The sequence below is a fragment of the Equus quagga genome, chromosome 5, assembly GCF_021613505.1.
Source record: "Equus quagga isolate Etosha38 chromosome 5, UCLA_HA_Equagga_1.0, whole genome shotgun sequence".
Classification (NCBI taxonomy): domain Eukaryota; kingdom Metazoa; phylum Chordata; class Mammalia; order Perissodactyla; family Equidae; genus Equus; species Equus quagga.
Genome location: NC_060271.1, coordinates 31,058,594 through 31,074,125, shown reverse-complemented (window position 1 = coordinate 31,074,125; position 15,532 = coordinate 31,058,594). Strand labels below are relative to the sequence as shown.

At 38.8% G+C, this 15,532-nt stretch overlaps 1 protein-coding gene across 7 annotated transcripts; it reads right to left on the bottom strand.

Annotated features, from left to right (window-relative positions):
• Window positions 1–2,127: 2,127 nt before the first annotated feature.
• SRSF10 (serine and arginine rich splicing factor 10) lies at window positions 2,128–14,283 on the bottom strand. Of its 7 annotated transcripts, none has more exons than XM_046661493.1 (6): window positions 14,086–14,282; window positions 12,584–12,688; window positions 8,858–8,961; window positions 7,372–7,534; window positions 7,053–7,103; window positions 2,128–3,444 (listed from the first exon to the last, which is right to left on the bottom strand). In XM_046661493.1, the coding sequence occupies exons 1-6, from the start codon at window positions 14,148–14,150 to the stop codon at window positions 3,384–3,386; spliced, it is 549 nt and encodes a 182-aa protein (XP_046517449.1). In that variant the 5' UTR covers window positions 14,151–14,282; the 3' UTR covers window positions 2,128–3,383. The 7 variants fall into 7 exon arrangements, with proteins under 7 accessions (XP_046517449.1, XP_046517448.1, XP_046517453.1 ...); XM_046661492.1 differs by having other exon boundaries at window positions 7,053–7,106; window positions 14,086–14,281; XM_046661496.1 differs by lacking the exon at window positions 2,128–3,444 and adding an exon at window positions 3,451–3,678 and having other exon boundaries at window positions 14,086–14,283.
• Between the last annotated feature and the right edge of the window lie 1,249 nt (window positions 14,284–15,532).

Here is a 15,532-nt window from a genome sequence, read left to right as displayed (position 1 = left end):
TTGTGGTAGTTTTTGGTCTGGGATTGACTTAAGTGGTAAAAGCATTCAGAGAACTGAGGGTGGGAGTAGAAAAGGCTTTTAAACAATAAAAATTTTACTAGCTAAGGGTAACCTAAATAAACAGTTAATCCTATCAACATCTCATCTCTCAGAAAGGTACTAAGACAACTGTTGGCCTACAGGAAGTATGGTGACAGGATTTTCCCAAATCATTGCACTGTAAGAACCAAAAAGTTGTTACAGAGAACCTATTCTGTAGGGCTGGTCAGCTATACTGTGACCCTTCAGTCAGTGTTGTAGTTTAAATTTGTCATACGTTTTTGACAGAAGCATATAGTATGATGGAATCTGAATCCATAACCTATCCTGACACCTAAGTTCTCTTCCCAAAAGCAAGGTGGAAAAAAACTGGCTTTCGGGTAAGTTTTCTTGTGTTTCTCTAATTGGGTTCTCATAGGCAATTACTTTGTAAAACAAGCAGGACAGGGTGTATCTCTAAAACCTCTTACACAAATGAGGAAAGCCTACCTGGTCACAAATCTAAGTCAGAGCTAAACCTAAAAAAGAAAATCCCCAAGATTTTTTTTTGGCTCCTCAATCAGTTTATTTCACCCTCCAGCATTCAAAAAGATGTGATCTACAACAAAAAACTAGACACAAAGGCCTTTTACCTCTTTACAAAAAACTACTCTTGTCAATTATTAATGCAATGAATTTACATGCCTTGCTTTTTATTCCAAATAAAAAAAAAATGCCATCTTAATATGAGGGTGAAACAACTGTTAGGCATACACAGAAACATAATGGAATAAACACTGTTGGAGAGGGCAGAGGAAAAAACCCAAGAGAAGGAGCCTTCCATAGTGACTGCTATGTCTTGTAGATGTCAAGAGGTGAACAAAGACAAGTTGCTTGCTTCATTTATCAATGAAAACACTTTACTCCTTGGATTCCTAAAAGTTTTGAGAGACCTCTTAGTAGAAGGCCATTAGTTTACTCCTGAGCTACCACTGTGCTGTCTCAAGTCATGGCCTCTCCATTTCAAAATATCTCAGGATTTTGTAAACAGGTATGGTTAAAATGCAATACAATGACTGTGAAGTGCGGAAAGCCAGGATGGAAAGAGAGAGTCATAGAGCTGTGAGATCTTAGGTTACATTTGACTGCTCTTTTCCATCCAGAAAAGTTAAAGAATACTTTTTGTAATTAAACTATTTTATAAATCTTAAATCTTCCTTCTAAGTGAATTCTAGATTCCATTATATTAATTTTATGAAGTTATAAAAATCCCCCATTTGATTAAAAAAAAAAAAAGCAGGGGTAGGCCCCCGTGGCCGAGTGGTTAAGTTCACACACTCCACTTTGGCAGCCCAGGGTCTCGCCAGTTCACATCCTGGGTATGGACCTAGCACCGCTCATCAAGCCACACTGAGGTGGTGTCCCACACAGAATGAGAAGGACCTACAACTAGAATATACAACTATGTACTGGGGGACTTTGGGGAGAAGAACAAGAAGAAGAAGAAAAGACTGGCAACAGATGTGAGCTCAGGGCCAATCTCTGGGAGGGGGAGGGAAGCAAAGCAAAATGGTTACAAATATGAACCAAATGAAAAACCCTGGACTCGAATCTAGGCTCTGCCATATACAACAATGCTGTGTGATCTTGGGCAAGTTTGAAATTTTTTTTTTTTGGGTGAGGAAGATCATCCCTGAGCTAACATCTGCACCAATCTTCCTCTATTTTGTATGTGGGATGCTGCCACAGCATGGCTTGATAAGCAGTGCAAAGGTCCATGCCTGGGAACTGAACCTGTGAACCCCAGGCCACCAAAGTGGAGTGTGTGAACTTAACCATTATACCACCAGGCTGGCCCCTGAAATTTTTTTAAAATAAAATGAGGGTAAAAACACCTCCATTTCATGTCTTGCGTAGTTATGTGTATTCCGTATTTTCAAAATCCTTATAAAGGGTTAAACACTTCCATATTTTTAGATGAGTAACTTTACATGAAATGTTTTAAAAATGTGGCAGAAATATGACAAAAGTCAAATATGTAAATGATGGAATCAATGTATAAACAAACTTCATATCCTAATAAGGAACTAAGGAATCCAAAACATTTTGTGATGCTATAAAAGTTATTTATTCACTATACACAGAACATGTCCCTATAAAATGTACATGTAAATCACTAAAAAGTATAACTTGGTGAACATTTTCTCAATTACAGAACACACTAAATCAACTGGGATAACAGCTATCTGCCTCAAAATGGTCTAATTATAGCACCCAGAGTCTCCTTTATATCTAACGCAAAGTTAAATACTTATTTTGGGGATTATTTCCTAATATGTGTTTGAGGAGGCAGAGTTAACAATTTAATATGACTCTAGTATATTACAGCCACTGCACAATAAATCAGTTTATTACAGATTAAAACAAATCATTTTTTCATTATTTGTATTAACGGGATGCAAACAGAAATACTGGATACTTTTAAATGGCAGATAACCACAAAATTACTTATCTTTGATAGTATATTGGGTTTTATAATTACATTAGGATATGAATGGTGTAAAATATTGTTACGAATAATACACCTCAAACAAAACAATGAGGCCATACTGTAATGATTCACTGGATTGTGCTCAGTAGACATTTATTGAATAAGTGAATTTTATCTATTTTTCTCCCCAATCACCCAGTACATTTTTTTGCCCACACTAAGGGCTCAGTAAATGTTTGCTGAATATACTGACTAGGAAAGAGGTGAGACGAAATGGACCCTCTTAGCTGGCTGTCAAATATTATAATTGGAATTTACCTGGGAAAGAGTGTTTAAGGAAGATGTAAACTGCACATGGCACACAAGTAAATAAACTCAGATGCCAACAAAGCAAACCGTTAAGCAGAAAACACTGGCACTGGAATAAACAAAGGCAAGATTTGCCAATAGCGAAAATGCAACTGACTTTAAGAGAGAACCAAGAAAAAGTTTATAGTGGACCATACCTTTTCTCACCCAATTCCATTTGAGACAGACCAATACAGGCACTGTAAGAGACTATGGCTGTCTTCCTTGATATTCAGACATCCTAGTTTTCAATAATTTATTATGGACCTGTTACCCAAGAATCAATATAAACCTATTCAGATTTAGGGATTAGTTTCCACAAGTACAAAGTTGAATTTCCTTTTATTTGTCCTAAAATGCTTACTTTCAAACTTGAAGGGACTTCAATTATTCCATGTAGTTTCGATAACATTCTTTTATCTTTTCAGACCAGAGTCAAAATATTCGTACAGTATTCATACTGCAGCACCTTCCACCCACCCTTTGGTCGCTTGAACTGCCCTTCTTTGGTTCTTTATCCGCTTTCTCAGATCTTTCTTGAAGTGTAGTAAGCAGAACTGTACTGGGTATTCCAGCTGCAGTTTGGTCTTAAATAAAAGAAGGATGTTTGTCAGTTTGGTTTTCTTTATTCTTCTCTGTGGTATACAGGATTTTGTTAGTTGAACTGGATGTAGCAGCTTACTGGGCCAAATTTTCAAGAGAATAGCACAATAGTTCCCAGGTCTTTTTCCCTGGGTTGTAACTTAACGGCTCATACTCTATGTAGCACCTTTCCTTTCTCACTGAAGCATTATCTGTCATTTTTCTTCTTGCTTATTTGGCTTAAAAAAAAAATGTAGAGAGATCTTAAGTAAAAAGAGAGGTGAAGTGTTAGCCCTCAGATGAGTCTTGACATGATATACTCGAACACTGAGCACAGTGCCAGACACAGTAGGTGCTCAGTAACTGCTGAACTCAACTATGTAACCCCAAATTAAAGCACTGTGTAAGGATCCTCATGAAGTATCAGCAGGATCCTAACTATCATGGGTTCAACTATAATATAGTCCTTTTTACGCTCTGCTAGGTATGTCACTTTAGAAATAACACGTAAGGTTCTCAAGAAAATAGTCTGAGTCTAAAAATAAGTGACAGAAGTAAAAAAATAAAAATGAAACTATCAGGCCTTCTAGCTCTATACAGACTGATAACAATTTCAATGGGCTATCTCCTTAATCTACTCCTCTTCAGTTATAGTCCATTAAAAAAAAAAAAAATCTAAGGATCAGGCCTGGGTTCAAATCCTGGATCTGCCTTTTAAAGCCTTTTCTTTGCGCCTTAAATTCCTTATCTGCGATATGGGGAAAATAAAAGTATTTTTCTCATAGGGTTTTGTGAAGAGTAAATGAATTAACACACAAAGCTTTTAGAACAGTGTCTGGCACATCATAAATACTCAATAAATATTAGCTCTAATTGTTGTCATTATGAAGGAGCTAGAGTTCAAACCACAAAACCAGTTCCCCAAAGTGATTATCACTTATATTAACTGCTCACCAACATTCAATGCAGAAGTATTTTAAATCATGCCATAAACACAAGGCCCAATGCATCTTGTTTAGGATGGGGAAGAGCAGAATTATCGGTCCATCCAATAATGAAAACATAAATTTAAATTAGCTGATCCAAATTTCATTTTAATACATATCTCAACACTACCAATAACCTCTAAGTTATTTAACCCAAGGGGCTTAATAACTACCAATAACCTCTAAGTTATTTAACCTAAGGGGCTTTGACATTACACAAGGAATCTTTAAGTACAATGTAAAAGATGTACCTTTCTGGCAAGTTTTATCACTTCCAAAGTAAAAGTTAGTTGTGCCTAGTGCAACACTGATTAAAAATATTCCTAAATCTACAAAGGATTGTTTCCATTGTTACTTTAGAATCTCATTCAAAACTATAATAATTCCAGTTAATCATTATTTCCTTCATTTTGTTTTTATTATAGCATGTTTGCTTAATTTACAGCAAGCAGAAAATAAGCTGGGTCTTGTTTTGATCCAAACATTGATGTTTTAAAGGTTGTACACAATATTTGTTAAAAAGAACATATAAAAATACCTTTTTAGAAGCTTCTATAAGAAAGAAAATACAAAGTTTAACCCCACAACTTTCCTCTTTGCTAGAACTGCAAACTACTGCTACAGTTTTAAATAGACTTTTTGTTGTTTAAACTATACATCCAGGAAAATCTAAAAAAATTAAAGAAACGTGCATATAAATGATTGCATAGCAGAACATGAACATTAACTGCAAACAGTAAAGAAATGAAAGTTAGAAATACTATCAAATATACAAAGGTTCTAGAATCAATTCTTTAAACACATTCCACAAACAGTATTTAAAAACCATCTTTTGTTCTTTACAGGCAAGGCCTAGATTACTAAAACAAAAACTGAAAGAAGTAATCCTTTAAAAGGAATCGTTTCCCCACAATATTTCTTACTCGTAACCTGGAAGCAAGCAATCTAAAATTTTTAAAGATGCTAGCTTTTATTCTGAAATGAGACTGGACAGGTCGGGTCATTTTTATTGCCCCCAAAACAATCTCTCTGAGAAATGCTAGAAATTATAAATGGTTAAGGGTTATTATTTTCTCATTTTTAGTCAGGTACCTGCTAGGTACTAGATTGATAATAAATCAAAAAAAACCTCAGAGATGTAACTTATTTATAATCAACTTTTTTCAAAGTTATTTTAAATTTCATGGCACCACAAAACCACCTAGAATGGGAGTGTTGTCTTTCAACTCGCCTCACGTTAACTGAACGGACGGTGAAGAACAAGCCTCCTTCGGAAAGAGGCAGGCCAATTTTGATACAAACGCACATACCGAGTGCTATAAGCATCAAAATTCGGTTCTTTTACACTACTACAACACACGAACAAAAACAAAACCTACTTCGAAACGATTTACTTGCTTTTAACAGCAGTAAGAAAACTAAGCAATATTAGGGTCAACAATGCTCCTTAAAGTTTAGAGTAACTACATAAGAACATTCTTTCCCCCTTAAAATTGTTTTGCCATCATTGACCTGCTCAAATTTTAAGGTGAGTTTTTCTGATGTTTGTATGTTCCAAATCTTCGTAGAATCCAGAAAAAAAAAAAAAAGCAGTGAAGGCTCCATGTTTCAGTCAAAAACTCCATCTCCCTGAAAAAGCTACTTAACCCAGTTGGCATCACTCCCCAAGACAGTGGGGTTAACAAAAGAACTATCCACACCGTGTCATAAATTAACTATATCACGGGCCTAGACATTTTGACAAGACAAAAAGGTCCACCCTGAACCTAAATGTGTCTGATCAGTGTTGTACTGTGGCTACAACTTCACTTTGTATCATTCTATCTTATTAGCAAGCTACATTTCTAGGTTAACAGTTCTACCAAATATGGATATGAAAGTTTATTTTTAGTAAGACAATGTTGCAAATTATGGTCAACCAACATCTTTTCACCAATACTTCAAGCATAAAAAATGAGAATCTTTACAAAAATATACAGAGACACCACAAATTGGTAGCTGCCCATAACATTAAACAAACTGGACTCTTAAGAGTGGCTTCTCAACAGCATATCATTTTAATTATAACCATTGCCTGGTACAGGGAAACTGACAAGTGTTTTTAAGCATCATTGCAACATTGTATTCCTGATAATTTAAGTAAACCAAACTATGAGTAAATGAGTGATACATGCCTAAAAATATCACGGTTGCCTATCAGTGGCCACTGGACTTCGGACTAGTCCAGGACCTGGACCTAGACTTTGACCTGGACCTGGACTGTGATCTCGACTGAGATTTGGATCTAGGTGGGTCTTTTTTCCTTGATTCCTTCTCATATCTTGAGCCAGACTTATAATGTGTTTTGGAATCTGTTTTAGAGGTGCCTCTAGCTTTGGTGTGAGATGCAGACCTAGAACGTGACTTAGCCTTCATTTCTTTCTTGGGCTGGGACTTGGACCGTGATCTTGAATTGGATTTAGATCTTGAAAAAGATCGATTTCGGTGTTTGAATCTTTCAAAACAGAGGAGAGATACAATTAGAGTAAAAATTAGATTTTATATTAATCAAATTTGTTATTTTTAGAGCAAAAGTTCACTCTGAAATTGAAAAATGTATAAGTCTTTTTCAAAGCAAAGTTATTTACCTATCATTGTCGGAATGGCTTCTGCTACGCCGTGGTCTTCCAGTCGGTCTACTGCTAAAAAGTACATCAGAAAAAGCAAACAGTGACAAACGTCTATTTACAGAGTCTTTAAAAAAGTTTCTAATTTAGTGAAGCATAAAACTTTTTAAATGAAGCACTAAAATATCTTTAGTCTCAATGAGCATACAATGTATATAATTAAAAGTATACAAAAAAGTAAAAAAAACGGGGAAAAAAAACAAGAAAAAAAAACTAGGAAAAAAAAGCTAATCAACACAAATTTTTCCTGACAGATCACGGTGCTACACGTCACACTTACTTTCTAGGACTATAAGATCTTCTGTAGTTGTAATCAAAGGACCGACTTCTTGATCTCCTTCTTTCATAACTTCGGCTTCTAGAGCGTCTGTATCTGTCATAATCATCATAGCGTGAAGAACTGTACACATTCCTTCCTTCCTTGGCTTTCATCTGATTTGGAGCTATGAAATAACACAGAACAGAAATATTTAGAAACATTAAATACTTATGTATTTAAGCCTTCAAATTATAGGAAAAATTACTGCATCCTCTCCCCTTATACCCTCAATCTGTATAAAGACTAATTATGAATATTAATCATGACAAAGTATTTGTTTGTCTTCAAGGAAGTCTTACCAGAAGACTGTTTTATGTTAAAAATGATACTTTCAAATACCTTCCCAACTATTTTTTCCCCCAAAGACATCTATCTAGCTTGCTGTTCAAAAATAAGCCAACTACTTTGGCATTAGGAAAATGTACCATTAAAGTATTTTTTTAAAATTCCAAACTAAAATATGAATGGCTTTTGAACCATATCCTATTTTGGAGTTATCCTGTCATGGTTTCCATTCATTAGGAACACAATTACCAAGGATAAAATACTCACCGGTGACCTATGAACAATGTGTAGGGTCAAAATGCAATAATATATACACAGTTCTAAGAGACCAAGACTGCTACACTAGCCACTTGTGGAGACTGAATGCCTCAGACACACCCGCACCCCTGGACAGTCCTCAATTCTTATGTCATGTCATTCAATTCTATGAAGCAGATACTTTATGTATGTGTGCATGTATGTATAAATAACATAGCAAATACCCAGGAAAACATCACCCAACCTGAGAAATAGAAAATTACCAATAGCTTGTGTCTACCTAAGTGCTCTTCAGGAGCTATTTTAACTTCTTTTAGTATTTTGCCCAAGGTAACATAACAATTGAGCCAGAATTCAAACCCAGGTCTATTTGACTCCAAAGCCTGTATTCTTGCCTCAATAGCATGCAGCTAACACCTGGTGTATGACTGCATACCATTAAAAAACAAGTGCTAATATAAAATCTGTTCAAGGTTTAATTTATATAGGCGTTCCCAATCTAATTCTACTTGTTCATTTCCATAGCCTTGCATCCACATTAAGTACCCAATTCTACCTTGAAGATCTTTATGAGGAAAAGAAATGGCACGAGAGACCCAAAACTTTCCAAATTTTATCCCTTTCAATTCCACCCCCAGGATACTAAACATGCCATGGCTGACAGTACTGATCCACTTCCTTAACAGTCCAAACATATTTCAGGCATTCTGATCTCCACTTTCTACCTTATGTCTACCCTGAAACTTTGTAATACAGCTAAAAAATATGAGGAAGCAACGAATTCAAGATACTCTGTCTTCTCAAAAACTCTCTTTTTGGGTTTTGAACAGAGACAAATCGCAGAAATTCTTTCAAGAAATCTCAAAATGCTAAAAAGTGATATAATAGGCATAACGGTACTCACTCTTCCGATCACCCTGTGCAAACTGTATTTCAATCTGGCGTCCGCAAATCCATTTTCTGTCCAAATTATGTAAAGCATCTTCAGCATCACGAACATCCTCAAATGTGCTAAATGTTAAGGGGCTTGGGAAGTTTGCAAACTTTGATAATGAATGAAAGTTCAGTTGGCAAGCCTGGAACGATTCACAATCTCTTGATATTATTCTAGAAAATCAACCAGACCCCACTTTTACTAGTTGGTTGATTCAGCTATAAACACTTCAGAGTATTAAAGCACTTGAAAGATTTCCTAAGGCATATGTTTGAAAACACGTGAATACATACCGTAAAGTTATTATTGAAATAAGATCTGTTATAGCTGAACTACCAAGTAATTCTATCAAATTTTTTCCCCTGTGTTTTAAGAATTAACTTTAGAAAACAAGACAAGAGAGAAACAAATGTCACGTCTATGTTGTATGCTAAAACAAAAATTTCTTAAAATAAAACCAAAAGTGTTTTTCGGATTTTTTGTTTCAAATGAAAAAAGGAAAATGCCAATAGTTCTTGTGTAAGCAAGCAGAATATACCTTACCTTAAAAGAGATGAAAGCATTAACCTCAAATTTATTTTGCTATTTTTCTCAAACTTATCTACCGCTATTATTTCATGTAGTTGTCTTCCTCATACCACGCAGGGAAGACTGCTGCACTAGCCACTTGTGGAGATGAAGACAGAATCAAGTAATAATCAAGACATCACTATATCAAAAGATACTACACTCATGCACAGACCACAAAAGCATACTACCAAGAAATAACAGGACTGGAAAAATTCCTGGACTGGAAAGCCCTAACCAAGATACTAAACATAAGAGTTTCCTGTAAAGAAATAGGGTTGGGACTGGTTTTCAACTTGAGAATTTCAAGATAATATTTACCAGCCTGAAGCAGGAACTGCTGATCTAAGAGGCTAAATTGCCTTCTCTTCCTCCCTCAATGTCAGCAATACCACCACCAAGAACTCTCGGCTTTACAAAGTTACTGTCCAAATCTAGCTCCTTTCCAGAACCATATTCTGACAGAAGCCAAGCACATATTCAGAACAGTGTTTGATATAAAAGCTTTGGACAGAAAGGTTAAGTCTGTGTGTACATTTTCATTCTATCCTAAAAGTCACTATTCTAACTTGCCCATTTCTTAAATTTGAGAGAAGAATGCAAATCTTGAGAGCTGATTAAAAAACACCTGTGAGGTGACATACTCCCTTCAACACTGACACTAAAATTTGTTTATTCCAGAGATTAAAAGGTCCGCCTCACTAGATTTCCTTTTTCCTTTGTTCTGAAAGGAATTAAGGACCACAGCAGGTTTCCAGCTCTCTCTTCCTGAGGCTATCATAAAGGAGAGATTTTCCCAAGTCCTAAATCACAGTGCTTTCAACATGAAAAGGCAAAGGTCGATGGGAGTTTGGAACCTTGAATACTATAACTGAACACCCCTCTCAAGGGTAACGCAGCTGGGCTCTAAAATAATTAAAAATAAGTTCACTTACTGCGTGTACTACTTTATTTGCTAATGCAAAAGACTAAAATAACTTTATAAAGGATTTAGATCAAGAGGTGTAAAAATTATTAACAAGAGCAAATCATCCCCTGGGGCTACCCTCAAAAACAGAATCCTGGGTTGGATGAACCATGGCAAGGTTCTACTCCGCCTGTTAAGAGAAGACTAATTGGGAATGGGGTCAGGCAGAACAGAGAGCTGCAGCAGGGGCAGCCAAATATCACTCTGATGTCAGTCATGGAGAAATCTGTACTGAGGGTCTTTGCAAAATATTGATACTTATTACTTTTAAACTATTTTAAGACTACAGAAAGACTCTGTAGGTATATATTGTATTGTAGGTAAAAATTTAAAATTTTCTTTCAGATTCCTTTGGAATGACAACTCTTTTCTGGCTCAAGTATCACATACTCAGTCAAACTACTGCTGATCTATCTTGGTTCCCAGGCCACCCCTAAACCAGGGTAAAATCAGGTCAAAATTAAAAGCTAGAATGCATCACTATCTTTTTTTTTTTTTTAACCAAGCCAGATATAGCTCTTATCCTCTCTGTAACAGAGCTTTGCAACCAATTCCCACAACTGTCCTTGATCACGGGCCCTGTAGGAATGGCAGCTTCGGCATTTCCCCTTAAGTCTCACTAAATTCTAAGTTTCAAGACCCACTGAACTGAAGCAATAAGAATTTTTCCTAGCCTGAAGTCCACAGCTCAAACCTTTGTTGCAGCAGTGAGATGACTCACTGAAGGAAGTAATGTCACCTAAACTCTGGGTCAGGGACTGACTTCCCACAGATCCTGATTAGGCACCCATACCAGGGATAAGGCCTTCTGCAATCTATTCAGGGCCAACTGATCATACCGTACTAAAGCAGCGTGGGGCCAGCAGGCTTCACAGAGGTACATTTCACAAGTTAGGAGTATGTGTGTGCTCCCCAGCAGCCACTTTAAAATCTATCCACAAACAGGTAGTGTCTCTACTGGATCTGACCCTCTAAGACCACTTCTAAGTGGTCCCCAGGGCATGCACCTGTCTCCCCTTTAAGCATGGCTCTGTGGAGCTAGCTTGACCCCAGAACCTCATGGTACTCCAAAGAGTAATGCCTGCTACCCTGTGGTGTCTGACCATCTGGTCCAAAACAGAAATATGCTGAGTTTAAGCTTAACGACATTACATCCCGGTACACTTTAACTTGACAAGCTAAGAGAGAGTGCATTTATACAAGACCACAATCACAACATCAAAGGCCCACATAAATCAAGTTACAGGTTTTGTCACTAGACCAAACCAGAGTAATTTTGAAAATTAACTGCTTACAAAACATTAAAAAAAAGAAAAAGAAAAAAAGGAAAATAGTTATTCTGTAGGATACATCAGGTATGACTCCTTTAATCTTGGCCATCATTCAACTTCATCTTGACCTTTAACTCTTTAAGTGCTTGTCAGAAGGACTTGTCATGAGATGCTTGGCCAAATATGACAGATGGCTTTATCTTTAACTTTGAAAAACAACCTTTTCCCCCTTTTGTAGATAAAGCGAGGCTTTGTCTCCCATTAGGCTTGTCCTTCTTCCAGCTTTTCTTTATTTTTTCTTTTCCCAAACTCTCCCTTCTCTTCAAGCCTGATCCTTAAGAGGTCTTTGGCTTGTCTACTTGCCTTAAGTGTTGAACTCTACTCTAAAGGTTCTTTCATGCTTTCTCTTTGGGGTCGCCATAACTGTACAGCTTTACATTCTCTGAGGTAACAACAGAGGACAGCAAATTAGGGGACAATATTAAAGAAGTTTACCTCATTGTTATACAATTTGTTTTTGATCAAGTGATTCAAATTAACAAACAAGAATACCAAACTTTAATTGCTAAGCACAAGAACATATTAACTTTTAATTTGACTTACATTAAAGGTGGTAGCAACCAGACTCTATTCAAATTTAAATCACATATTATAATCATTGATTTGCGTTTCAGCAGCATGAATGGGAATTTTAATATTTTACCATTTTTGGATTAACTTTAAGAAATAGTAAGAGCAATGTGCGAGTCAGAATTAATTTTCAGAAATTTGAAGACATAATACATTTATTAGAGGACAAAAATAAACTACTTTTTAGATGTTACCTCTTACATAAACTTGAATTTCAAACTTCAACACCCCTCACTAATCAGTCATCTGAAGAAAGGATATTGAACATAAGCAAATCCTCTTGGACGGCGAGTGTAGAAATCAAGTGGCACATACACATCAACTATAGGACCATAACGACCAAATTCGCGCCGTAAATCTTCGGACCTAAAACATCATAAAAAGACCCCAAATTTTTATGTTCACTCCCGTAACAGTTTCTTTGTAAGAAACAGGTGTCTTTCTGTAATATTTCAGTTAACGAAAGGGACTGTGCTGTGCCCCTGAAGCAGACAAGTTTTCTAAATCTCAACGTTCCAACTATAAGAACATACAAAAACGTACAGGCGGTATATCTTTTTGATAAAGCTAGGATCCAAGATTTTGGAAGGTAAAAAGGCAGTTTATAATAAAATCTACTACTAGTCTACACTAACAACAGAAAAAAAGCAAACATTTAAAGAAACGATCACAATTTATCTCTATTGTTTTTATCCACATCCTCCATTTTTCATAAAAGGTAGAACCATTAGGCTGCACGTATTGCTAATGCCTCTTTTACAGTATCAAGTCAACTCTATTACTCTGAAAAATAAAAAGCACTTATTTTTATCCCAAAATTTTAGCGACAGGGTAGTCACATCTAACTGTAAATAATAAATGTCCGAATGACATAAAGGGGAAAATCTTCTCGATACTAAAATAATTAACATGGCTTACTTGCCCACTTAGGACAGAAAAATATAAATCACACAAGGCGACCAAAAGAAATTTTGATTTCTTTTTTGGGGGGCAGAGTGATTATTTGTGAAACATAAAAGGTCTCATTTTGTGATGAGATCTCTTCCAAAAAATTCTGACGGCAACTCCAAACAATCAAGGGAACTGGCGAGAACAAAGGCATGGTCTAGATTAATCCAATTTAAGTATCCACGTCTTAATGGCATTAGACTTCCTAAATCCCCCCTTCTCAAAGGGAGACCAGTATTTCCGGGAAATGGGAAGAACTAGTTCGTACCGTTTTACGAGGATCTGATTTCCCAAATCTCAACATTCCCTTTCTCCAAACGTCTCCATTTTAAAAACGACAAATATAACACAACCAAAAAACAGAAGGGGTAGCGACTGCTTCGCCACACTCCCCTCCCCCGATCCCGTTATGTCGCTACAAAGCACATTTCAAAAAAAAAAAAATGTCCGGGCGAGGGGTCGTGCACCCCAAAGAACGCCAACTCCGAACCGATGGGGCGCGGGTGCCCGGCGAGGGCTGGACAGGCGGGAGGCAGCGGGAGGAGGGGGCCCGCCGGCGGAGGGGGAGGGGGCCGACAGCCAGCCACGCGGCCCGCGCTCCCCGCGGCGGACCAGCAGGACCGCGGGCGCCGCCCTCGCCCCACGCGGCGGTTGAGCCGGCGCCGCGGCCTAGTCGGGGCCGGAAACCCGGCGCGGGCCCCGCCATCTTCGCCCCTTCCCCTCCCCCGGCCTAGCGCGCCGCCGCCGCCGCATGGGTCGTCTCCGGGCGCCTGCGGCCTCCCCGCGTAGGCCCGGAGCGCCTTCCCTGTACATACCTCGTGTCGTCGGCCACGTTCCTTACGAACAGAGATGTGTTGGGGGGGCGCAGGTAGCGGGACATGACGGCGGCGGGGGTCTCGACCGGGGCGCTAACGGGCTCCGTAAACTGTCCGCGGCTCGGGCGGCGGATCCTCAGACACACAGCCTGAGAGCTCCGCTACGGCAACCGCCTCTTCTCGCGAGACTTCACTCCCGCCTCCACCCCCTCCTACCTGGGCGCAACGCCGGGACCGGCAACGGTTCTTTCCCGCGAGATCACTGGGCGTGTGGCTGCGCATGCGTGCGACTGGGCTACGTGCCGCAGCCTGGGTCTCATTCATTGGCTTCTGGAGCTGCCTCCTCCCCTCCCCCCAGCCCGCTCTTTCTGTCTTTAGGGCTTTATTTTCCCGCCCTTTTCTGCCTTTGCACCGCGTTACCCCACCTCTCCCCCCAAGTCAGGAAGCAGATGTTTTAACCTGTAGGCCAAACTTTACAGTTATGAGTAACCGGACGGAGTTTTAAACAATATGATTCGGAGAACCCGCCATAAGATTTTCCTGTCTGGTCCAAATTATGTCCTGGCTTTTATTAGATCGCTGACCAGCAAGAGAAGAATTTAGAGCCTCTCGTATTGAGCGTGAAAGGGAAGGAGGTGTGTGTCCTTGCGGAGAGATGGGTCTGCCTGTCCAGTGCTTTCTCACGCCGCGAGCGCCCTCCCTGCGCGCCTTTGCCAGGGCTGCCCCTCGCCCACACCCTTCTTGGTCTTCTCCTCCACCGATCCACTGTTTCCTCCTGATTCAGGGCCGTTCCCAACCTTTTGGTTGGGCCGCAAACCTCACATGTTAGTCTCCGTTGTCACCTACAGTGTATTCTTTGTTGCTAACGGCTTCCTGGGTATGCATCCTTCTTTATCGCAGTGGTCCTCCACTTTCTGGTCTCAGAACCTCTTTGCACTCTTAGAAATTATGGAAGACCCCAAAGAGCTTTGTTAAGTGGGTTATAGCTATTAATATTTACTGAACTAGAAGTTAAAATGGAGAAAATTTTGACACAATAACACGTAAGCACACATTCCACTACCCTTCATCACATGCCATGTAGCCCCTGGAAGACTCCACTCTACGTTTGTGAGAGGCTGAACGTGAAAAAGGCAAATAATGTCTAGTATAGTTTGGACCTTGGAGACCCCCTTGAAAGGGTCCTGGGGACCCCTCCCAGACCACACTTTGAGAATCATTCCCTGCTCTGTCAGACTCAGCTTTTGGAGAGCAGGGACCACCTATTAGAATGCCTCTGGCATTGCCAAGCAGATAGCAGGGACTCAAGTACTATTTAATTAAACGAGTTTTTGTTTTGTAAAAGGCCATAAAAGTGTTATTTTTGCATCCGTCAGCATCCAAAGCAAGTAAATGATTTGACATGGGCGGTTACAGCCTATTGTGCTTTGCAGGAGAGCCATTGTTT